This window comes from Ambystoma mexicanum, chromosome 10 (assembly GCF_040938575.1).
Source record: "Ambystoma mexicanum isolate Mex_15411 chromosome 10, UKY_AmexF1_1, whole genome shotgun sequence".
Lineage (NCBI taxonomy): Eukaryota > Metazoa > Chordata > Amphibia > Caudata > Ambystomatidae > Ambystoma > Ambystoma mexicanum.
Genome location: NC_090932.1, coordinates 1,300,369,680 through 1,300,395,954, shown reverse-complemented (window position 1 = coordinate 1,300,395,954; position 26,275 = coordinate 1,300,369,680). Strand labels below are relative to the sequence as shown.

Here is a 26,275-nt window from a genome sequence, read left to right as displayed (position 1 = left end):
TGTTCGGCGAAAAAACAGGTGAGGCTCTGAAGGGATGAAAGAGGATACAGAAACCGCTAAATCCTTGGGTTCCTTACAAAGTGGTCACTCTTTTGGAGCCTCGGAAAGGAGATGGTACCCCGCACGCTGAACGATCGGCGCAGGCGTCTCAACGAGAGGCTGCAGGCCAAGGCCCCTGCTCTGGGTGAGACCCGGCAGCATGCCTCCCCTGCCCAGAAAAAGAAAGCTGAGCGGTCTTCTAAGACCTTTTGAGGCGCCCCTCACGTGGGGGCCCAACATAAGGCTGAGCACCGCAAGTCCACTGCCACCGGGAGCACCGCTGCGATGGGCTCCATGGCGGGTACAGCGTATCCAGCGCCTTCGACCACAAGCCAACGCTCAGGATCTTCAAAGAAGTGGAAGTCGAACCATCCAGGCAAGCTCTTGGAGAAGACCCAGACAGGCCCTACAGAGAAGGCCAAGGGGGAGCGGGACTCAGATCCTCCCCCTAAGGTGAAGGGCTCGGGCTCAACCAAGGCCGTGACGGCCCAGGTACATCTGACGAAGGCCCAACCTTCCATCGAAGGAGTGGTGGTGTCCCTCGCAAAGGCTGCTGAGGCTGATCCGCAGGGCACGACCCCGATGGCAAGAGTATCCCTGCCTGCCAGGAGGGAGTCCTCTGTTCAGCCCCTCACCGGAGAAGGTGATGCCTATCATTTCACCAAAAGTCTCCCTTGGTTGCAGAGAAGGGGGGGGCACAGTAGCACTCCAGGGCACGGATAACTCGTCAGAGGAGGAGCTTATCAACCTCCAGACCTCCCAGGAGGAATGATGCGTCGAGAGCAGGCCCTACAAGAAGTATCCTGACGAGGGCGACGACGAAGGTGACGATGAGGAGACCGATGAGGAGCAACAGGGCGTTGAGGGCTTGGAGGACCTGCCTGATCCGCAAATGCCCTCGCCTCCGTCACCACAGCCACCTGGGGATATCTTGGTGGACATTCTCACTACTCTACTTACCCTATGCTCGGAGATCTGGACGAAGAAGCCTCTTGCGGCGACGGCCCCACCCACAGCACCGGTAACATCGGAGGAACCACCATCCAAGAAGAGGAGAGTTCACCCCCCCCCCTCCTCCTTGCCACCGTACTTTCGATCCCGCTCTTGGATGACATTTGGGACCAGGAGTTGCTGTTAGGGAGAATACTCATAAATGTGCTAATTCCCTTCACCTTCGAGACCCCCAGCAACTCTGCTGGATTTTGAGGACTTGATTTTTTTTGTCTGGAAAGAGTGAGCCTTTTTTCCCCCACTCTCAGGTATTTTGATGTGCGTTTTACTCTTGTGGTGTTTGATTATGGAGTTTTAGATAACTCCATAAGCATCATCTTCTCATGCGTGTTACACAGCACCCTCAGTGCAGTGACACAGGGATGTCTTTTTAGACTTCCCAAACGGTTAAATGCAGGTCCCCACTATCTTCCTATAGAGTGCTGGAGGGGTTACCTAGTATCCCCTGTGTCTAGAAACACATGTAGCATTCAAATGCTACCCTTCTTTCGAAATGGCTGGTGGCAGTGGTTTTACAACGAACTACCATGATTTTTCCCGACCACGAACACCGGTAGCTAACAATTGCGGGAACCATGTTTTTTAAGATGGCGCCTTAAGCCCCTTTGTTTAAACAGGTCCCAGTCTTCTTTTTTCCGCATTTCTTTTTGGAAAAGTCCTTCTAGAGGTCTGTGCACGCCAAACCAGGTTTGGTCCCTTTTTTCGTATGCCTTTGGTGGGCTTCAGGACTGGAGACCGCCTCTAGCGCCTGCGTGTCTGGGGTGGACAGGAAGTGAGGGAGGTGCCCAAAACTCCCTGTGCTTAGTCTCCTAGGAGACACAAATGCAGTCTGGTATGATTGGCTGGCTGACTGTCCGGCAACGACAGCCACCCTGCTGGGTGAGTGACAGCTAGGCTGGAATGAAAGGGAGAAAACTGTTTAAAAGGCAAGTCTGTTGGAATGGAAAGCAGTCGACCACTGGAAAGAAAGAACCGAAGACGAGCTGTTGGTTTGCCCGGTGAAGCCCTGCTACAGGTCCAAATTGCCAAGTTCATCTCGACAGAGAAGCCCCTTCAAGGACGACGACTTATTTTTGAGTTGGTGGGACCAATAAACTCATAAATCACCTGGATACCATTCTCAGAGCTGGTTAGGATTAACCAGGGGGGAAGGACACTAGCTTGTATGCTTGATGACAGCTACTCGAACCGAAGATCTTCCATTTTGCCACCTTGTTTGACTAGTCCCCATGCAGTGCAGGATTCCCCCGACGTCCTCCCTCTTGTCCCCACGACTGAGGCTCAGGAACAGCGAGATCTGCAGGAACTGCCAGGAACCAACGTCTTCAGCTGCATCTTTTCTTCATATTAAGGTACTGTGCCAACCCAATTGAGAGAACTTACCTCTGACAGTGAAAGTTTATGAAACTTTCCCAACTTGCAGGCCTATCAGCTTGTGACCCAACATATGATTCTTTTTCGTACAAACTACTTCTGAGAACTTTAGCAAAGACTTTACCGTTTACTACAAGAACTGCTCTTTCCTATCCAAGACACTAGTCCATTCACTTTGGCCTAGGCCTATTGAACCGAATCGAGTCCTCTAGTGAACTGAAACTATTTCTACTGCTTAAGAAAGTATTTGTGATCTATTCTATTAACTTGTGCCTGGAAATCGCTTTAGATGTAATTCTGCTGACCCCAACAGCTTCCAATTAGAGACCACGTGATGGTATAGCATTGTCTTTTTTTTACCCTGCCCATTGTATATGTCCAGTCAAAATTCTGAAGTAGACGCTTAACACGTACAGGTTTATCACGTAAAGCGTCTATTGATTGATCCACTTTATCCAGGGAACTTACACATGCAGCCTGCCGGGATAATAACCACTTGGAATCAGGATTACCAGTTCTCAATTTGGTACCGAATTCCACATATAAACTATGCCCTCTTCCCAGCGTCAACTTCCTGAATAAAGATATTCTCTTCCATTCTACTAACTGGCAAGGGATTGCAGACCCAATTCATATCGTAAGGCATCCGTAGGGATGCATTTAGGCAACCAGAAGAGTAATGATCTCTACATTTTTGCTTCTAACTTATGAAGAGCCTTCTGCACCCCAGCAGGGGACGATTGTAAGCCGTAACATCGTTTAGGAATTGCCTTTAATCTTTAAAAATGAATGAGTGGTAACAGTGAGAATTTACACAATTTTGTTGTACTTTTTACATTTGAGAAATAAGACATGTCTTTGCTAGCAAGAAATACCAGTATGCATTTTTCCCTGGCCGATCAAATATTGGAAAATCCAGATACTGCAATGATCTATGAATTGCCAATTTTTTATTATTCAGAAAAGCAACTCACCGCCAGTGGTTTCTTTCTGGTAGTCAATTGAATGATAGATTTCTTTTCATTTACTATTAAGGCATTCTGATTCAAGGAATTGGCGAAAGCTTTTATTTTCTGTTGTAGGCCTATTGGTGTGCTGTCTATTAAAAGAAAATCATCTGCATACGCACACCAATTGATGTTCAGGCCCTCCATCTTTGGAGAGATCAAAAATACAGTATCTAAAACTATTCCAACATCTGAAACATATAAAATAAAAAGGGTTGGGGCAAATATACAACCTTGCCTAGACCATTCCCAGATTTAATCGGGTCAGAAAGAAGGCCGTCTCTATTCAATCAGACCTGGCCTAGAGATCCCACATGCAGATGTGAAAGTATGGCTAATAGTCGATGAGGCATTCCTAATCGAAGAAGTTTGGACCATAGAAGAACTCGGTCCACTAAATCAAATGCAAGGGAAAGGTCCTTTGCTGCCATGTATATAGGTATTCCTTGTCTTTGCCAGGCCATTTCTTGCATTAACGTAACTACCAAACCACCAATCTCTGTCCCCATATTTTTACGAAAACCAAACTGTTGGTTGGATAATATAGAATTAGAATCTAACCAATTCACCACCTGTGCCAGAATTAAACCCGCAAATATCTGAGTCCGGGTCCATTACTGCAATTGGTCTATAATTTGACGGTAAGTCCCCATCCCCTTTCTTGTAAACTGATATAGTATATGATAGATGCCATGAGTCTGGAATTTGCCTCGTGTGAATAATATCTGAAAACCGCATTGATAAAGATTTTGTCCATAGCTCAGGATTGGCTTTAAAGATGATGTTCCCTAGGTCAATGGGGCCTGTAGCTCGAACAGCTTGATTTTTGTATTTGCGGGGTTATTTCTGCTACTGAGAAGGTGCCCCCCCTCTCCCCCAATTTTCATTTCTTAAAATGGCAATACTGGGGCGAGTGATATGTCTTTCTGCATATTAAGTGCCCAGAAGACTAGAATATATATTGTGGGGAGAGGCAATTAGTTAGTGCCGAGACGTGACAAGATTCAAGATTATTTATTAAGTACCAAAATCGTCTTGCGGTCCCATCTTTCAGGGCCATTAACATAGCCTCATTATCAGATTGTAACATATGTTTCTTATGATTTTTCAACCAGTTTTTCAACTTCTTTAAGACGACGAATGCCTAAATTCTTCAATTCCCAATCAAAGGAACTACGCAATAAGGTTCGGATCTCCTTTTTACAGATATTCTTACGTGATTTGACCAACGGGTCAAATGTAGGTCGATGGTTTGGTTTGACCAATATAGGGAGTCTCGCTTTAGTTGATCTGTTAATGAAATTCCTTATGTAATCAGAGAAACTAGTGTGGGTGAATTTAAGAGTCCTCTGTGCCATCGAGCATGTATGGAAGTCTGCCACTAATACCATATTTATCTTGCCAACGTTCCCTTTGTGCCAAGAAATTCTATTTTTTGAGATATTTACTTCGGGGAATAGGGAGATGTATAGTTGAGAGGACATATCCATTTCTACTTTCATCACCACCTCCAATAGACAGTGGTCACTCCCAAATGCCTCTTTAATCGTGAATTTGGAACATGCATCAAATAATCATTGTGACAGAAAGACGTGGTCAATGATGGATGTCCTATGTCCATCTGTCCAAGTATGTGGGTTAATATCCCGACTTAGAATAGAGCTCACATGGTATAAACCCCAGTTCAATAACAAGTTTTCCCAAATGTGGCCCTCTGAGTTCTTCCTGGTAGTACCCCAAGGGATAGTGAGTACTCCTAATTCCGCTTCTAGGCCTTGAGCCATACTACAACCTCTTGGAATCTCGGCATTAAAGTCGCCACCAACGACCATATGAATACCATTATATTTCATTGATATTTCTGTTAAGTATTCATTTATCATTTCAATAGTCATCAGAAAATCATACAGAGGATTCCAGTATATGTTCAGGACAAGACTATATAGTGGTTGTCCTACTTTTATTTCAATCACCAATGATGCTAAGACATCCCTAATTGGGGAAATGGCCTCTACAATTTTCCAACCCTCTTCGATCCTCAATGCTATCAGGAGACCACCTAATGGGCGGCCTCTTTTGTCCCTTACTGCCAGCTGGAAACAGTCAAAGCTGTCAAAGTAATGTTCTTTTACCGTCCTAGTTTCCTGAATACAAAGAATGTTACATTTCTTTTAAATATGAACACAAATTGGTAGAGGAGGATAAATAAGACCTGCCTCTCAAATTCCATGTGATCTAAACAATATCCTTAATTTGTGTCCCCCTGTTAAAGATTTCTTTGGAGAGATTTTAGCTGGGAGATGAGTCTCTTAAAGATAGAGCCAACCATCTCCAGCTATGTTTTTCTTCACTGTTAATGTTCCCACCTGATCCCTGCTAACACCTCTGTTCATAAGTGTCTCTCCTGACCTCTTGAGCTTTATCTGCCTGGTTAATTATTAGTGCACCCGGACTAAATATGAGGATATCATATCCTAGATGGTTGAATTGAGAAATTTCCAGCAAGACCGCTTCATACACTTCTAGTGAGTGAAATACTAATCTCACGTGATCATAACGCTCAGGATGTATGAAATGAATCAATTTTATGTCTGCCGAGGACAAAAGCCTGAGTGCCGGTATTTATTTAGTAATGAAAGAACCCTTTAGTCTGTTAAAGGAAGGAGGTCCCCCATGATCAAATAAGTAATCTAGCATAATGCTCGGGTTGTCTGGAAAGGTGGATGTTCGCCATCAAACTGATTTTAAGTCTTTGAAATATTGAAATGGGAGGCTGGTATGTAAAGGCCTCAGAGTTTACTTTCTCTTGTGTTCTCCCGTACATGACTTCCCCCTGTGGATGGTCTGTCCCTGTGGTGTTACTTTGGGGTACCTTTTTGTACCTTGTGGCTCAAGGTTTGCTATGTCTTGTAGTGTCTCATTCAGACCCATGTCGGGAGGTTTCTTCTCCATCGTTTAAGTATTTATTAACCCCTCCTGCCCTAGTGTCAAGGCATTACTTTTAGGCCGGACTGGAATTCCCACATTTCCTTCACCCGCCTGCCCCCCCCTTCTCCCCTTCAGCTGGCATATGAGGCTGGTCGAACTTAGGTGAGAGGGGGCGAGCCCTGTGTGTATCGTGTTGTACCATCATCCTCTCTATCGTGGATTTAATGATGGCCTACAAGTTCGGATTTTCTCCAGTAGGCCGTGATGGATCTACCCCAATCTTATCCACTATGGCATTATCCGGCAGAACTGCCAGTATCTTTACCACAACTTCTTTAGCCGTTGAGTCGGATTACTGGATAACCTTAGGCAAAGGTATTAGTCCCATCTGTTCATTACAAAACCTCCTGAAAGGTGGTTGGACCGATATTTGAAACACTCGGTCCCTTGCTGTTTGTCTCTATGAACATTGGGGAAGTAGTCTGATTAGATGTATACATCTAAAGAGCTGGTACACAGCTTCATCACCCCTCTATATGTCACTCGCCATCTCATTTTGCTGAAAGCTATGTCTATCCACCATGCTTGTTGCGGTCACATTCTTTTTTGTCAGTTTCTCTTTTCTTGTTTTTTTCATTGTTGTACTTTTATCGGTCATTTCCTCCGTTAACGTGTTTTTGGCCAGTTCACATTCCCCCTTATCAATCAGGGATTCAGATTCCGACTCGGCAATCCAACCCTCCCCCAAACGTATCTGTATCCCCCTTGTTCTTCTCTTACTAGGAATCTCTAGTTCCTCCGGGACATTTTATTTACCCCTTTTTTTTTTTTTTCATTGAAAAGTATTGTTTGCCTGAATGTTTTTTGTCCCCAGTTTTTTTTTTTTACTAAGCTGTGTTTAAATGGATAGTGTTAGCAAAAATGTTATTGGTTAAAAAGATGGTCCATTATCAAAAATGTATATACAAAATATTTTTAAACAAAATCCTATGTAGAGTTTTGAGCAAATGAGGCTCAAACTCAAAAATTTCAAGCACTAGGAGGCATCCGTTTTGTGAAAAGGATGAGCCTCCTGTGCTTGTTAATTTCTGCCCATTCGGCACTAATGAAGCAAGAAACCAGCCAGCTGTAATACACAAGCTACCAGCAGGTGGCTTTTGCTTCATTATTGCCAGAGAGCAAAGATTAACACAACGTGCTGCTGGTAAGTGCTTTACATTTAATTTTTTTTTTAAAGCACTGCAAAATAAATGCTGCGGTTTTCTTTCTAACTTAGAAAGAAAACCGCAGCATTTATAATGTTGTATTTGTTTGTTGTGGCTTCAGCTTTGAGTCTCCTGGGCTCCCACGACCCAAGGAAGCCAAGGGAGACTCAAAGCTGAAGCCACAGCAAACCAAAATACAATGTTGTTTTATTTGAAAATGCAGCGGTTTTCTTTCTATGTTTCTCGGAGCCCGAGAAACGTAGAAAGTAAACCGCAGCATTTAGAAATACAACGTTGTATTTCTGACTGCGGCGACTTTCGCTTGGAGTCTCCTGGACTCCCCCGACCTGGGGGAGCCCAGGAGACTCGAAGCAAAAGCCGCCGCAGCAACCACGGCAATCAGAAATACAACAACGTTGTATTTATAATCGCTACGCCTTTTCTTTTTTCACATTCATTTTATATTTTCTGTGCTTCCCTAGGCTTGGGGAGCAGCGAAAACGTAAAATGAAAGTGAAGGCAGCCCCCTCAGCTCATGCAGCTCTGCTCTGGCTGCAGTAAGCAAAAGCTCCCAGTAGGGGGCTTTTGCTGCTTGTTTAGTGTTGCCTGGGCAGACCTTAACATGAGCTGAGCAGGCTGCCTGAAATGGCAAAATGGATGCTCCCATGTAAACTCTTTGAGCCTCGTTTCCTCAAATGTTTACATAGGAACTTTCATTAAAATTATGTTTAATGCATGTTTTTCATTATTGCCCATCTGTTGGGACAATAATATTTTTGAGCGCACTATTCCTTTAAGGTAGAGGAAGAAGAAATATTTTGTTACACAGCAGTTGTGATTGGGATCTTGTCTTTCACCATCTTATTTGATATTTCAGTTGCTTTCAAATGTTTTGGGGAATCCAGTTTAGGTGGTGTTGGGAATTAGCACATTCTTGAGAATTCTTCCTTTCACCTTAAGAGACCCCCAGCAACTTTTCAGGATTTTGAGGACTTGATTTTATTTACCTGGAGAGAGTGTGAGCCTTTTTTCCCACACTCTCATGTATTTTGATGTGTGTTTTTTACTTGTGTTCTTTGATTATGCAGTTTTTAGACCACTCCGTAGGCGGCATCTTTTCATGTGTCACACAGCACCCTCAGTGCAGTGGCACAGGGAAGCCTTTTAGGCTCTCCCAAGGTTTAAATACCTTCTCTGGGATAAACGGTTTCCCAGAGAATGTAAAGTGAAATTGACATTACTAGTCTTTTCCAAAATCCTAGACCCAGCACACCCTATCTTACAATAAAGTGATGGAGGGGTTACTTAGTATCCCCTATGTCTAGAAACTCGCATAGCAGTCAAATGCTACCCTTTCCTCTCGAAATGGCTGGTGGCAGTGGTTTTATAACGAACTACTATGATTTATCTTGACCGCGAACACCGGTAGCATTAAATCGCGGGAGCCATGTTTTTCAAGATTGCGTCTGAGCCCCCCTTTGTTTTAACAGGTCCGAGTCTTCTTTTTTCGCCATTTCTTTTTGGAAAGGTCCTTCTAAAGTTTGTCTCTGCGCGCCAAACCAGGTTTGGTACCTTTCTTCCTACGCCTTTGGCGGGCTTCAGGACTGAAAACCGCCTCTGGTGCCAGAGTGTCTGGGGTGGGCAGGAAGTGAGGGAGGTGCCCTAAACTCCCTGTGTTTAGTCTCCTAGGAGACCCAAATGCACTCTGTGGTGATTGGCTGGCTGACTGTCCGGCAGGGACAGCCACCCTGCTGGGTGAGTGGCAGCCAGGCTGGAATGAATGGGGGGAAACTGGATAAAAGGCGAGTCACTTTGCTTGGAAGGCAGAGTCGACCACTGGAACAAAAGAACCGAAGATGAGCTGGAAGAGGACGGCTGCTGCAACTCCTGGACCGTTGGTTTGCCCGGTGAAGCCCTGCTGCAGGTCCGAATTGCCAAGTTCATCTCAACAGAGAAGCCCTGCCAGGGCGACTTCTCCCTTTGAGTTGGTGGGACCAATCAACTCGTAAGCCACCTGTATACCATGCTCGGAGCTGGTTGTATTTTCCTCAGAGTGCTGCAGGAAACCGAATAACCAGGGAGAGGGACACCAGTTTGTGTGCTTTTCTACAGCTACCAGAACCGAAGAATTGACATTTGCCAGCTTTTGGACCAGTCGCTGTGCAGTGCAGGAGTCCCCTGACGTCCTCCCCCTTGTCACCATGACTGAGGCTCAGGAACAGCGAGATCTACAGGAACTGCCAGGAACAGAAGTCTTCAGCTGCATCTTTTTCTTCATTGTAAGGTACTGTGAAAACCCGATGGAGAGAACTTACCTCTCACTGCGAAAGGGCTTGGAACTATAGCAACTTGCAGGCTTAGTCATCTTGTGACCCAACATATGATTCTTTCTTTTACAAACTACTTCTGAGAACTTTGGCAAATACTTTTCTGTTAACGACCAGAACTGCTTTATCCTATTCAAGACTTTAGCCCATTGACTTTGGCCTAACCTATTGCATTGAATCACCTCCTCTGGTGAACTCAAAACATTTGCGCTGTCTAGGAATACTTGTAACCGTTCTTTTATTAACCTATGCCTTTTCGCTCCTACTTCAAAGTACTCGGAATGGCATTTTGCTCCTCCTTCAAAGTAGTTAAATGCCTCAAAATCTTATAGTATCTAGCACTGAAGTATCTTTGTGCGATCTATGTTGCCTCCTTCTATTGAATGTTTTCTAACTGACTGTGAAATAAATGTATACGTGTTTTATCAAGACACCTTGAGTGTAAGAGTCTTTGAATACTTGTAATTGTAGACCTCTGTGTAACCTCATTACAGGCTCCCATTCCCTCTTGAGATACGCCTGACTGCTTAGCTCTGCTACCAAAAACTGTGTAGGACAGACTTATACCAAAGGTTGGTTTTGCTTACACCTGTAGTCCTAGTTGTGTGTAGTGGTCCCAAGGGGTACTGCATACGAACTCTGCCTAACAGGGGGTATCTGATTTAATCCTTTTGCTGAAGGCAATATAGAGGCGAGACCTTCTGAATCCTGCCCTGGGTTTCTGACCCCAAATGACCAAAGTTAGACTGTTTTAAGGGTACAGCCTCCTGTGACCCCATTTCCTGAAGGAGTGATCAATTAGCACCCCAATTTCTCTTCCAACCCTGATAGGCGCCCCCCTGTTCGTATCATCTTTTTCTGCAGTCACCATTTCGCCAGATTCTATAAGAATGGGCCATTACCTCTTGTTCTTACATCAGCGAATCGCTGATTTCTGGAGGTGACAGTGGTAATGGCATTGTTTGAGCCATCCTCATTGTACCCCTTACTGGAGTGAAGACAAGGGGTGTGGATAGTATATCGTACATCCGCGCCCTCTGCAACTTCACACTCCGTGTGCGGGGTCCCGACTGCATTGTCAACAACGGTGAAAAGTTCCACAGGAGCAAGCTCTTTCATACAGTACTACAAGAACAAGATTAATTAATGTCAATATGCCATTAGTAATGTCCACAGCATATTAGACTCATAAGAAAACCAATCATTCCAAACAAAGCCAAAAAGACAAAATAGAAAAAAACAAGAAAATAGAAAATAGTTCCATCAATTAGTGCCTGCAAGCCGTTGCAACAGGCGTAACGGGCCACTTCCCAGGCCACTTTGTGGGCTATGTTGTTTGGAGGCGTGGCCACTAGAGAAGTATAGAAAAAAAAAAATATCAGTGTATTACGTGGTTAATAGTCCAAAAACAAAAGTACAAAGATGAGTAGAACGTAATCCACGTACAGTCGGCGTTTAAGATGTTGGGAAAAAAAAAATATTGTAGCACGTATTCCTGCAATCACTGGTCCGGTCAGGCACTGGATACAAGATTCTTCCCAGGTGTAAAGGGCCACTTCCCAGGCCACCTTTTTATTGAGTTGTTAGTGTGAGGGCTAGAGTTAGGGTTTTGACACACTGGTGGACTTATCTTTATTTTGGACCTCCTGACCGACCCATTAACATTTATGTTGAGGCAGGGAAACCACTTTTGGCATTGGGGCTAGTGAGGCCTTCCCTCAACGCTATTTTCCTTTAAATAAGTCTGTAGCAACAGAAATGCCACTTGTCGATCTCTCACTGCTGTACCCCTCACACTGGCCACCAAAAAGAGATCAAGGAACCACAAAATAAGAAGTGAGGCAAAAGGTTAAGGGGCCCTAAAAGGTTACCATACAATGCCGAAAATAGGACATTTGGTTTATCACATGGCTAGGGACATGTCTGAACCAACCCAAGCAACTTCAGTGCGCAGGGCTAGGCTTAGTAAGCCCATGTGAGCACAATGGCCATTTTAGGCCTGCCTCATTGGTACCCCAATGGTTACCATAAAGTTGCATTGGCCTACTAATATTGCAAAACATATTACACTCTGGTGAAGCCGAAACTAAGTTATAGCTGCCACCAGCCTACTATATGTTATTAGAGGGTATATCCTCACCCTAGGACCAAGATGGGGTGCTTAAAAAGCAACCCCGTCCTATGAGGCAAAAAACTCAGGGTCATCTTCGACTCCACACTCCTTCTCTCCTCACATCTCTGTCTCCAAGAAGTCACACTACCAGCTGCACCTCCTCAGGGGTATTCTTCCTTTCCTCTCCTTCCCACATAAGATCACTGTCTGAAGAGCTCTGGTTCTCTCTAGGCTGAACTATTGCAACAGCCTCTTTCTAAATCTGCCTGCTTCTACTCTCCGCCCTCTACAACACATCCAGAACAGGACTGCGAGACTTGTCCTTGGCCTCAAGCCCAGGGATCGTATCTCTCCAGGACTGAAATCTCTTCACTGGCTCCCAGTGGCTGCGAGGATTGAGTTCAAAACCCTCTGCATTGTCCACAAGGCCTTCTGGTGACTGGGACCTCAATACCTTCAGCTCTCTTCCTAAATATTTTCCTTCTCGAGCTCTTCGCTCATCCTCCTGCTGCTCCCTCAGGGTCAGTCGCTTCTCCAAGCAACGAGTTGGTGATAGAGACCTTTCCTCGGCTGGGGCCTCCCTCTGGAACAGCCTCCCTGAAACTTGAGGAGAATCATCTCCAGTTCCGGAAGCACCGCAAAACCTCTTTGCTTCTACTTTTTCTCCTCCTCTCCCCTGCTGACTTCCTGGCTGAATCTGAAACTGCACTGGTTACCTGCCCACTCTCTGATCTCGGGCCCAGGTCCCCTCCCCCACCAGTTGCACACCTGCACTGCCTTCCTGCCAACCCCTGCACTTGGGGACTGTGTTCTGTATCCCTACAGTTCCACTACCAGCACTTGACACCTGATGTCTGCACTTACCACCAGCTGGCTGAACTTTTTGTTTATCCCATGTACTGCACTTCACCCCTCCCCATGCACTTGCACGATCTGAATGACACCTGGCCTAGTAGGATCGTTGTCTGTCTTCCCTCTGTTCCCCCTCCCTTGCCTCATCGTGCCTTGAAACATTTGTGTATAGGTGCGTTATAAATGCCATATCATATCATGAGCCATAACGGCTACGGTTGGGTAAGATTTTCATAATTATGATAAATCTTCCTAACCTGTCACCCCCACAACATTTTGCTTGGATTTGGTAATTATTTTACCTTGTCCCTAGGTGAGTGAGAATCTTTCCACCCCTCCCCCCCCTTCCTCCTCACCCCAAGTACTTTACTCTTTAATGGGTGACCTTTTATGTCTCTCCATAGTGGGTAATTGAAATTATAGTTTCCTGTAACTTCGGACTGACTGTAATGTACTATGGAAGCACAGGGCATTTTAAATGCAGTGGCTTCCTTTTTAATTCCTATTTCTTCTTGGGTGAAGAAATACCCAACTAATGTTCCCAACAAGCCAAGTGGGATTTCCATCCCCTTTACATTGATTTACGTGAGCAAGCACACCCACCATGTGGAGCTGAATCTGAAGAGAAAGATGAAGAAAATACTTCTCTAACAATTTCCAGCAACCAGAGAGTCTGCTGTGTAACTGGAGCCTGATGCAAACCTTCCTTCCAATCGACCTGGGGACCACAAATGTGATGACTCCTACCCAGAGTCTCGCGAGATCCACGATTCTCAAGACCTGCATTTCAGCCATCCCACGATGTGCTGCGACCTTGCTGGAATGCAGTTCAGCAATACCCTTGGATCTCAAGCCTGAGAGCGGTGCATGGTCTTCCGAAGCCTGAATCCGTCCGAACCTTTGGTGGACTCCTGCTGGATCTCCAGAGCCACGATTGGAATCCCTGAAGTCCCCTCATCGACCGAGAGAGAAGAGAATCCTACCGGCGATATTTGTTTGTCTGTCTGCTGTAAAAAGGTGGCAAATCCATACAGCCGCGTGAATCTGTGAAAACCTCGTCCAACTACTGCTGCAAGTTCACATCCAGTGTCCAGTTCTTCATTCTCCAGACCAAGAATACAGGTATTTGTGTTCAGAGGAGAATTGCCTAGCATTTCGGTGCTGGACTGCCCGAGGGCAGGACAAATACTGATATGTTTGGGATATTTCTTCTCTGTGAAAGATAGTGAGCTAAAGACTCTGCATAAGTCTCTCGTAACCAGGACTAATGTCTGGCAGAGGGACTCCCAGGACCCCCCTTGTTAGTTTGCTAATGCTGGAATGGACATAGGGAGCCTTCTGTGAAGTCCCTGAACACCTTTAACTAACTCTAAAGCTGATAGTTTTTAAGAAGATATCCTCTGGAACTTTGAATTTCCTGCAACTGAAACCTATCCTGACCTACGTACAGCTGGCACCTAGACTGCTAGGGTCCCTTTCTGCCTCTGAGAAAAAGCATGCTATAGACTAGTGAAGGACCGATAAGGATTCTGTCTTGAAAGTATAACCTGTGTAAAAGTACTTGCTTGCTAATGAAGTTGATATTGATAGTTTATTTGTATAGCACCTATACACACTTGTTTCAAAGCGCTTCAAGGCAAGGGAAAATACAGTGACATTCTTAAAAGGCCTTGAGACATTAAGAAGGTGAAAATAACTATCGTACTAGGCCTGACTACATTTCTGGTAGTGCTGGAAATTGACAAAAGCTAAGGGAGGGAGCAGGGGAGGGAGAGGAACAAACAAGCCTATCATAGTTGGTCTGGCGACAATTCTAATAGGTTAAGTGCATAGAATATAGTGAGGGGAGGGATGAGGGGGAAATGACAGGGAAAGGAAGAGAAAACTGAGAAGCAGTGAGTGTGCTGAAAGAGAGGAAGGAGCAAAGCCAGCGAAATACTGTGTTATAGAGCACATAAGCAAGTGGAGAGAGCACATCAAGTAGCAGAGGTCAGAAATGAAAACATAATGTTGCAAGAGATCAGCAAGTGCAAGCCAGGATTCAAGTGGTAGATGGGCACAACATGACTCATGGTCACAAAGATTACGTGATGCTTAAGGAAGTCCAGCATGAGAAGGACTAGGTTCGAGATGGGAGTCCAAAAATCAAATCGAAGCATCAGCAAGAAGGCAGTCATGGTGTCACCAGAATGTGTCAATACAAACTCCCACAATGGGCAGGGAGGGATTGTTGATGCAGGCGGGGATAGCAGGAGAGGGCTGCCTTGTGGGGGGGAAGGGGGCAACACAGCAGGATGAAGGGTTTAAGCATACAGGCATCACATGCATACAACAGGGGCTAGGGGCAGCAAAATACAAGAGGCAGGCAGTGTTAACGACTTGCACAACTTACTGTGCCCACGGAGCACCTGTCCTCACCCCTGCACCGGAGAAGTTGGTGTTGCCTGATGATGGTAACGATGGCCTGTGGGGACAGAGGTAGTAAACACATGTTGGTGCATACTTACCTACTGTCTGGGCAGGAGTTGGGGTCCTGGTCCGAATAGGTCCAAACAGGAATAGCCCTTTTCTTCGCCTGCCCTTGATCTAAGAGTTGAGAGCTGGAAGGAAGAGCTAAGAACTTGGGTGGTGCTTAGGCTAGGTGACCTAGATCCACTTGCACCTGCTCCCCATCTGCATAGGAAAAGCGGATGGAGGGCTCCTTAAGTAGCAAAAAAGAGCGGCATCCAGGAAGGCACCAGATGGGCGGGGCTTGCTAAGTGGGGGAAAAGAGCGGCAACCGGGAAGGCACCAGGTGGGCGGGGCTTGCTACGTGGGGAAAAAGAGAGGCAACCAGGAAGGCACCAAGTGGGCAGGGCTTAGGCCAGGTGACCTAGATCCACTTGCACCTGCTCCCTCATCATTAGTGGGGTAACTGTTTCTGTGAAAGACGTTACAAAGTGTCATTAAGTTTATGCTTACCTTTGATTTGCCTTCTGCCCCTCTAAAAAGTATGTTGCTTTACTAACTTTGAATGGTGTTTTCCCCTTAAGTATTGGTACTGTTTTAGTATTCTTAGCTGAATGAGTGTAAAAGCTCCCCAATAGGGGTTCCCTGCTTTGAATAACCTTGTCATTCTTAGTGTATACTTGGGTTTTGCTTTCCCTGATCTGCTTTATAGAGATCTAAAACGGTCTTTCAGTTAATACTTGTCTTTGAGTTGCTTGTAGCCCCTCTTAAAAGTGTATAGGTTTTACTCACTTTGATTAGCTGCTGCTCTTCTAAACTTATAACGCTGGGTTGTGCTTCCCTGAATTGCTTTGGTGCTATTCTAAAATAGTTTCATAAAGTTCTTGCTTACCTTTGAAACTGTATTATACACTTCTTAAAAGTATGCTGGGTATAACTAGCTATTAGATGGCTGATAGTTATGTAACAATAGGTCAATTACTTACCTTGAAATACGTTGTGTCTGTCTTAAAGCATAATTGGGTTTTACTGTTGCTGATTTGTTTGATGCATTCTAAAAGTTGTGTTCATATGTTTCATTGAGTAGCTTGAAGCCCCTCTATAAAGTAATTGTTTTACTAGCTCTGAATTGCGTTCTAAAAAGTAATGTTGCAAGGTCTATACTAGTAACAACATTGGTTTATGTGATTTCTATAAATGAGTGTCACTGCTTGACTGAAAGGCTCTACTACCCTTGAATTACTGATTGTATTCTTATGTTAATTGATTTGTATTGAAAGTTAGGAATATAGAAGTGAACATTACAACTAGTTGCATGAATAGTGAAGTACATCATAGTTATTGTAATCGATGTTCAAGTTAACTTCATACAATATATATAAGACGCGTCATAATATTAAATAAAATCATTGCATGGTTCAGGACAAACAGTGGAGGACGGGCACGGCACATTGATCGGAGAATAGGGAGAGGAAAAATGTAGTAATTTGTTAAATCATTAAAGACATTCCATTTCTTATGAAACTTAGGCAAAGTCGTTAAGTGTTAGGCAAAATTGTATGGAGGAACCTTTGGGTGCATTATAATAACCCTGACCTCCTGGCAATAGGGACCCAACCTTTGGTATAAGTCTGAACTACACAGGTTGGTAGTATGGCTGAGCAGCCAGGCATATCTCATGTGAGCAGTAATGTTGTGACGGAGTTGCACAGTGACAGTTATTCAAATAAACTTAAACTCAAGGTTTTTAGATAAAACAATTATTAATTTATTTCAGTCAGTTGTATAATCCTTCTTCAGAAGGGAGCAATATATATAACACTTGCAATACACTTCAAAACACACTGTTTCTCTAAATCAGATGATACCCATTGGGAATGGCACACACACACTTCCTACACCCTCAGGTGACTTAAATAGCTAGAGCACTGTGGACATTGATTTAATCACTGTTACATTTAGAGCAATACTGAGTTTGGTGTGAAAGATAGAAGAGAGGAATAAAACCAAGGTTAACAATTCACAAACTGGTAAGTACTGTTGAAACCTTCCAATGCAGAGTAAAATTAACCCTTTATTGGGGGGGGGGGGGAGCACAAAGTCAGAGATAAAGGAGAGTCACTCAGGGAGCCAGGACAGCCAGGAGGGTGCTGGAGGGGTTACTTAGCATCCCCTTCATCTAGTTTCTCATGTAACATGTTTGCTACCCTTGCTACAATTACCCTTGCTACAATTAATGGCTGGTGGCAGTGGTTTACTCTTTACTGCCATTGGGAGTTTTTACAGCGGGTTGCGTTCGCAGTGTACTAAAGCACCCAAGGGTACAATTTTTTTCAAAATGGCCCCGGTCTTCTTTTCTCGGCATTTCTTTGTGGAAAGGTCCTTCTCAAGATTTATTCTGCGCGCCAAACCAGTTTTGGTCCCATTGTTCATTTTGCCTTGGTGGGATTCACGAGTGAAGCCCGCCTCTGGCTCCAGGGTGTCTGGCGGGGGCAGGAAGCGAGGGAGGTGCCCGAAACTCCCTGTGCTCCATATCCTCGGATATGGGAATGGTTTAACTCACCTACACTACTTAGTGTATTATTAATAAGGTTATAAGGTTGGATCCCATAAGTATTGATTTGTTTTTATAATTGTGTTTATATGATGCTGATAGTACTTACCTTTCCCCAAGATGTGTCTTGGTCTGCTTGTTTTTAAATAAATCCTTTATTTTTCAGTACATAGTGTTGCAATGTTTCTTCAAACCATATGTATGCTACAATTTCTTTGTAGCAAGCTACAGCCTTTCTCCCTCCTAAGATAAGCCTGGCTGCTCTGTCCATGCTACCACATTCTTGGGTCTTACAGCCTTATATTAACAGTGGAGCTTATGTTCTTCTGCCTCAGATATGGGTTTTTTGAAGTCTGGGTAGGACTTTAGAAAAACTGTAGTAAAAGCTACCTATAGGACAGGACATGAAAACCGTTGCAGGCAGTGGTAGGGCGACCTCAGTAGAAAGCCGGCTGGCCAGAAAAATAAGGACAGACCAACGGGGGAGAGAGCAGGGTTTGGGGGTGCGGGGGTGAAAACAGACTAGGGGTCCCATAAAAGTGGCGCAGCAGAATCAACTCCCCAACCAAAAAAGAAATTATGCTGTTACACTTGGACAGCCCCCGATTTCATGAAAAAATAGGTCTTCCTATACCCGTCACTCTGACTGTGGTAAACCCTACCTAACATAGGAAACTTAGTTTGTGGATAAAATACTCTGCAGCAGATACTTCTACTTTAGTTCACATTTCGTCCACTAATTGCAGATGTTGAATTAAAAATGTTTAAATGTTTGAGTGCATCATGATGCAGCGAACTGATTCTCAAGTATTTGCTTTTACCCTTTTTTTTTTTTTCCTTCAGGGGTCAGATGATGATGATGAGGAGGAAGGTCCAAAAGCTCCACCGCCTCCTGAAACACCGATGCCACCCCCACTGCCACCTACTCCAGATCAAGTCATCATTCGGAAGGACTATGATCCCAAAGGTAAAAGTTTGTCTTGTGTCCTAAATCAATCGTCCCGCATCATCATCCTTTTAATTGATTCTGTTCTTTTTCTAACACACCAGGTACTGCCTCATCCTATTTCGTCATGCATTGTGCCTCTTCCCTCTACCCCATTTTATAATGTCTTTCTTCCCCCGGTTCCAAACCTGTCCTCGTTTTAGGTTCCTGCATATATCTCCCTTGTTTTCATACACAGCAGAGCCAACTCAGTCTTTGCATCACTACTGTTCCCAATGATAGTACACTTCTCCAGCATGGGGTCTGGCATGGATTCACATGCTCATGAATATTCCCCGTCAGGCCGGGAATCCTCAGTAAAAGAAAATCAGTGTCACTTTCACATACAAACTGTATTTCTATTTTTGTCAAAAAAGAGGCTGTGTGCTCTTCTCTCCATTTGCTGACAGTGGGGATCCGTTTGTCGGTGAAAATCAGTGCCCCTCAAGGGCAAGGATCGTCAGAGGTTTATTCAAAGTTTCCAGAAGGCCATCAGCCTACTCTGCACCTCCAGCAGTGGTTTAGGAGAAGGAAGGAAGATCCTCTTCAAATTCTGCACCAGATGCGGATTACGGATGTTTGTGGTTCAGTGCTTCTACTGTCTTCATCTGGACCACAAAGGAGAGTGCGAGATCTGCCTCGGCTTCTCCAAGAAAACGATGAAGGATCGACACAGTAGACTGGCGGCGTGGCTAAACGCAAAGGTTTACCTCAAGAGGGGTCAATGCGAGCTGTAGGAGTTACACAGAGATTCACAGTGACAAGTATTCAAATAAACACTTACACACAAGGTTTTTTGAATAAACAATTATTCATTTGTCAGTTAGAATAAGCCGCCTTCAGAAGGGAGCAATATAAAAGCAACGCACAAATACACTTCAAAACTGTACACTCTTATGCCCTGATTCATGGAATTATTTGCGTGTAAAACGCACATTTGCGCGCCATTCTTCCCGAATATTTCATAATACCTTACCTCAAACAGGGATTTTCGGGCAGAAAGGCGCGCAAATGTGCGTTTACATGCAAATAATTCCATGAATCAGGCTGTGCGTTTCTAAATCAGTAAAGACCCTTTTGGTATAGCCCACAGTCACAACCTACACCCTCAGGTGACTTCAGTAGCTAGGGTGCTTAGGACATCAATATCTTACTGTTTGCATTTAGAATACTATTAGAAGTTGATAAAAGGAAAAGGTTATTAGAACAAACAAGAGACCACAGATATTCTTAAGCAGGCAAATACTTTTGGATCCCCTAAACAGAGTCATTCAGTATAACGGGTTAAGCCAAAGTCAATGGGCAAAAGTCTTATATGGACTGAAGCACTTCTGGTAGGTAAGTAGAAAAGCTTTGGAAAATGTTTTAGAAGTCTTTGAAGAATAGAAGAATCAAATGTAGGACCTCAAGCTGATGAAACTTTCTGAGTAGTAGAAGATGCAAGCAACTCTACAGTAAGAGGTAAGTTCTCTCAGACTTCACAGTACCTTTTGTAGAAAAAAAAGTGCAGCAGATGACTTCTGTTCCTGTGCAACTCTGCAGATCTCACTGATCCTGGGCCTCAGTCGTGGGGACAAGAGGGAGGACTTCTGGGGACTCGTGCACTGCAATGGGACGGTCACCGGTCACGACCGGCAATCTTTCCGACGAGTGGCACTTCGGTGTTTCAGCTCCTCGCAACTACTGCAAATAGCAACACTGCGGTTTCTGGCTGTCATGATAGACCTTCCTTGCTTCTGGGGTCCTGCATTCTGTTGAGGGGGCTCAGTCTCGGTCAGTCCTGCTTCCTGGGAGTCCGGAGGATCTTCCTGGAGCTCTTGTCCAACTTAAAAGCAACACACACAATCTGGTGTTCCTCTCCCTGGCTATTCGGTTTCCAGCAGCAACTCTGTGGATATGCAACCGGCTCTGAGAGAATGTCCAGGTGGCTTACTTTGGAGTTGATTGGTCCCACCAACTCAAGGAGAGCATCTTCCTTGAAAGGGCTTCTCTGTCGATACGAATTTGGAGTTTCAGCACAGCAGCAGGGCTTCACCGGGCAAACCAATTGTCCAGGAGTTGCAGCAGGCATCCTCTTAAAGTTCTTATTCGGCTCCTTCATCCAGTGGTCATGCCTTCCAAGCCAAAAGCCTTGCCTTTTATTCAGTTCTCTCCCATTCATTCCAGCTTAGCTGTCCATCACCCAGCAGGGTGGTTGTTCTTGCCGGACAGTCAGCCAGCTAATCATCAGAGTGTTGGGTATCCTAGGAGACTAAGCACAGTGTTTCAGGCACCTCCCTCACTTCCTGCCAACCCCAGACACCCATAAGCCAGAGGCAGGCTTCACTCATGAATCCCGCCAAAGGCAAAGCGAACAATGGGACCAAACCTGGTTAGGCGCGCAGAGTAAATCTCAAGAAGGACCTTTCCACAAAGAAATGGCGAAAAAAGAAGACTGGGGTCCTTTTGACAAAAATGACACCCTTGGGTGCTTCGCGAACGCAGCCTGCGGTAAATGCACACCACGGCAGTAGTTAAAAGTAAACCACTGCCACCAGCCATTCTGTGAGGAAAGGATAACATAAAAATGCTACACGAGAAGCTAGACAAAGGGGATACTAAGTAACCCCCAGCACCCTATTGTCAAATAGTGTGTGCTGGATCTAGAAAGTTACAAATGAAAGTAAAGTCAATTTCACGTTACTGCCCTGGGAAACGATAGTTTCTGATGTTTGTTAATCTACTTAGAATCACATGCTGTGCATATGGTCCGACATCCAGTGGTAACCGCAGAGTATTGCATCTTGTCTTTCGAGAATCAAAAGGGGATGTCGACACGGGCATGCCTGTAACACTATCTCTACATCCTCTAAGATCCCTCACACGTCGAGGTCCCTCAGATTGTTTTTTTCTGCTCGTCATACTGGTCACCTTATGCGGAGCTCGTCAAAGACATTGCTTTTTGTCCCCTCGACCTTTGGTCGAATAGTTGTATAAAATTAATTCAGATCACCCCATCCGTCCCTTATTTCGACGGCTGTTCCAGATTTCTGCCAAAGACCTTCAGAACTTCAGACGGTAATCCAGTCGGCGCTGCCAATCACGTGGCCGGGCCTTCCACCGGCCTATACAGTAGGGAGAGTAGGGTCTGGGTGGACATTTCTGTACAATTCGAGAATGCCTTTCCCTTTCCTTCCCCTTTATCTTTTGTTCTTCGTCAATCTACCCATCCTCGGCTATGGAGAGGAATCAATTTAGGTTTTGCCCCAATTGTAAGAGCAAATTTCCTTGGAAAGATGAGCACAGAACGTGTAACCGGTGCTTGCCCTTGATCACAAGAAATAAGGATGTGCGGCTTGTAAGCTCCTCCGTCCTAAGACATTAAAGAAGCATAGAGTCAAGCGGTGGGCAGCCTACGGTATGTCGAAGGCCGAGTTTTCTCCTGCTGCCGCATCCACCGAATGTGACGATGGCGAGAGTGAGGATCAGACCTCCGACCCGGAGGTTGTTGACCTTTCAACGGAACGCTTGCGTTCCGCATCGTCTGTCCCCAGCCCCGCTAGGCACTGGTATGGGGAAGTCACACCCCGGCGACAAAGACAAACATGTACATAGCACTAAACGCACAACCCCAAGTCAATATTCGGCCAAGCCGAAGAAGACTTCAGTGCCAACGAGTACACCGGAAGTTCCGGCAGCACCTGTCTACCGTCAAGATCGACAGCCCTACCCGCAGCCGCATATGCGTCTAGCGACCGGGCCATGAAAGACAAAGGGCGCTACCCCTAATATACCAGGTTCTGCCAAGACTCCTCATAAGAAGGCATCCGGCGACGACAGGGTTCCGGTTCCTCCGAAGACGGAACCGCAGAAAAAGGCTGCTGTTGAAGACAAGGCCCCGGCTCCACCGAAAAAGACTCCCTCGCAATCGCAGGCTGAAGCTACGCGCCTCCCGTATGCGGAGGACGTCGCCGACAGCTTAGCAAGGATGGTTGGAAAGGCCAAGGATCTGCCGAGGTCCAAGGATGGCCTACGGGGAGAACCGGAACCCATCCATAAGCCGAAAGAGAGGCACAGGGACGTCCCACCTCTGTCGGTCCCTCAGGAGGAGTTCTCTGAGTGGGCGAAAAAAGGGCTGTCTTCGATGTTCAGACAAAAATCTCGGATGAGTGTGTTCAGGACCCTTTTCCACCTCTAGACCATTCTAGGTCTTTGGTTTGGAGTAGAGAGAAATTTGAGAACTGCATGGAAAGGCTGGACAGGTTTGTTTCCCGTTCAGAACAACCCACACCAAGGAGGCCACGGGATGAGAGCCCTGTGGACCCCAAAGCAAAATTCCCAAGGCATTTTGACCCCTTTTGGAAGAGGATATATACAACTATGACCTAACTGAATAAGACATTCCTGCAGACACTCGGGATGAAGATCAATTCATGCAGGATCCCATAGAGGACTGGGAGGAGAACCCGAATATGGGTGACCCTCAACCATGACAGTCTCCAGATCCTCACGATCCGGATGCCCTATCTTTGGATTCCCCCAGACCACCCCCACTAGACAACCATCACCAGTGGATGATCAATTGACGTTTAACGTCATGTTGCGTAAAGCAGCTGAACATTTTAAGATTGCCACAGATGAAGCGGTCCCTGAAGCTGACTTTCTGGAGGGCATCCTCAAGGAGAGGCCGCCAGCCAGCCTGGCTATTCCTCTCCTCAATTCAATTAAGAAACGTCTGGCTCCCTCCTTATCAACACCTGCTCTCACGAGAAATGTTAACCCAAGAATAGAGAAACTCTTTCGTCTTTCTCCCTCGGACCCTCTGTATATCAGAGGTCACTCCATCCCAGACTCTCTGGTGAGGACTACTACGTGAAAAAGGGCAGAGGTTCCTCTGTCAACCGGCGAGGCACCCCCTGATATGGAAGGTAAAAGAATTTGCGCCCTTGGGAATAGGGTCACGACCGCAGCAGCGTTTTCAACACGTATGGCCAACAACACAAGTTTATTGGCCAGCTACGCGGATGCTCAATGGGCCATACTACAAGAAGGCCTACAGGTGGTTCCCGAACCTCTACGAACTCGTCTCTTGACGACAATCGCTGAGGGCAGACAAGTGAACCAAAGCATTCTTGAGAACACTTTGGATTCTGCCGAGACGGCTGGTCGATCCATAGCTCAGGGCACACTCCTGAAGTGACATGTGTGGCTACGGAACTCTGGATTCAAGCCAGAGATGCAAGTGTCACTTATAAATAAACCCGTGGAAGAATCCAACCTGTTTGGGAAGGCAGTCAATGAGGCTCTTGAGACCGCAAAAAACGAGCATGACACCCTGAAAACACTGGACCAAATTACACAAAGACCCTCTACGAGAAGAGGATCTGGGTCCAAACTGCTTTTTCGTGGCCAACGCTTTCCTCAACAACAATACTCCTCGGGGGCAACAATTGGAACTCTCCACAGGGAACCAGTAGATGCACCACCCCGGGTCAGCGTTGTGGGAAAGGAAGGGGCCGGGTCTCTACCCCTAGAGGCTCCCCGGCCTCAGGTTCAAAATGACCCGAAGATTTGGGTCCCCTTCCATGCCTCCCCTGCCAGGGGCCGGCTAACATCGTTCTTTCAGGCATGGGAGGTGATAACTACAGACCAGTGGGTGCTAAAGACCGTGGCCCACGGGTACTGTATAAAGTTCAACCGGTCCCCAACATTTGGACCTCCACGAGCAAGACGACTGACACCAGACCATCTTTGCATACTTCTTAAGGAAGTCGAGACACTACAAGAGAAAGGAGCCATAGAAATCGTACCTCTGTCGCAGGTAAAAGAAGGTATTTATTCATTGTACTTCCTTGTACCCAAAAAGGATCTAACCATGCGCCCTGTTTTAGATCTGCGCCCAACGAACCAATTTGTAAAGCCACAAAAGTTCTGCATGGTCACTCTGCAGGAAGTAATTCCCCTGCTATCACAGAGGGGATTACATGGCAACACTGAACATGAAAGATGCATACTTTCATATTTCAATGTTGCCAGCACACAGAAAATACCTCAGATTTATGATACAAGACCAGCATTATCAGTTCAAGGTACTACCCTTCGGCATAGCATCTGCACCAAGGGTATTTACAAAGGTACTAGCGGTGGCAGCAGCACATCTGGACAGGCAATCCATCCCGGTCTATCCTTACCTCGACGACTGGCTCATAACAGGGGACTCTTACCAAACATGTCTCTCAAATACCCAAAAGACGATAGATCTTTTATTCAGTCTGGGATTCTCTATCAACGAGAAAAAATCCAGCTTGGACCCCAGTCAGGTCAACAGTTCCTAGGGGCTCTAATTCGAAAAAAGGACGGCCTCGTCTTCCCTCCAACGAGAGGGTTCAAATCATGTTTCAAATCCCTCAGTATGTAGCCAGTGGAGAGGTGACGGTATGCGACTGCTAGGAATGATGGCGTCATTAATCTACTTGGTTTCTCACGCGCGCTTGCGCCCAATGCAAGAGTGGCTCAACAGCCAGTGGTGTCGGGCCAGCTGACAGTGGGACGATCTAGTGGTTTTCTCGCTGGCCCTCGTTCTTTCGCTGCGGTGGTGGTCGAGGGGAAAACCTCTTAAAGGTGAAATCCTTCACCACCCCCGCAGTCGAAGCCACGCTAACTACAGACGTGTCTCTTACAGGGTGTGGAGTTCACCTGCTTCAACTAACAGCGCACAGAGTTTGGTCGTCGGACATAGCATCCAACCACATAAACCTGTTTGAGCTGTTGGCAGTGTTCAAAGCACTAAAAGCTTGCCAGACAACTGCAAGGGAAGACGATCCTGATCCTCACAGACCACACCACAGCCATGTACTATCTGAACAAACAAGCGGGCACTCACTCTCCAGGGCTGTCCAAACTGTCCCTGAACATTTGGAAGTGGGCTCTCAAACGCAACATGTTCCTGTTATCACAACATGTTCCAGGGGAACTCAATCTTCTGGAAGATGTACTCCGCAGAGACTTCCCCTTGCCCAGGGAGTACGAATGGCGATTACACAGAGAGATCGTCTCCATTTTCGTAGAATGGGGCTTCCCAGAGATCGATATTTGTTTGCAGCTCTGGAAAATGCTCAATGCCAAGATTAAACCGCCAGGTACCCCCAGAACCGTTCCAAGGGGAACGGACTCTGGATAACATGGTCCGGGAAATTTGCCTACGCTTCCCCGACCCGCCCACCCCATCCCCCTCCTCCCCCCCCTGACACCACTTCTCAACAAGACTGTGCACAAGATGACCAGGAACCAGTCACAATGATACTGGTGGCCCCCATGTGGGCCCGCCAACCCTGGTGCGCTCACATGATGGAGATATCCTATCCCCTCCAATCAAACTGCCCTGCCCGTACAACATGTTGTCGCAAGATAGAGGGGAGACGCTTCACCCATGCCAAAGAAAACACAAAGGTAA

The 26,275-nt window shown here is 45.9% G+C and overlaps 1 protein-coding gene across 1 annotated transcript in view; it reads left to right on the top strand.

Moving 5' to 3' along the window:
- SF3A1 (splicing factor 3a subunit 1) overlaps nucleotides 1–26,275 on the top strand; it is a 429,521-nt gene that overhangs the window by 114,598 nt on the left and 288,648 nt on the right. The window contains exon 8 of the mRNA XM_069619306.1: nucleotides 18,702–18,825. Within this exon, the coding sequence (XP_069475407.1) occupies nucleotides 18,702–18,825 (124 nt within the window). The remainder of the gene's footprint in view (nucleotides 1–18,701; nucleotides 18,826–26,275) is intronic.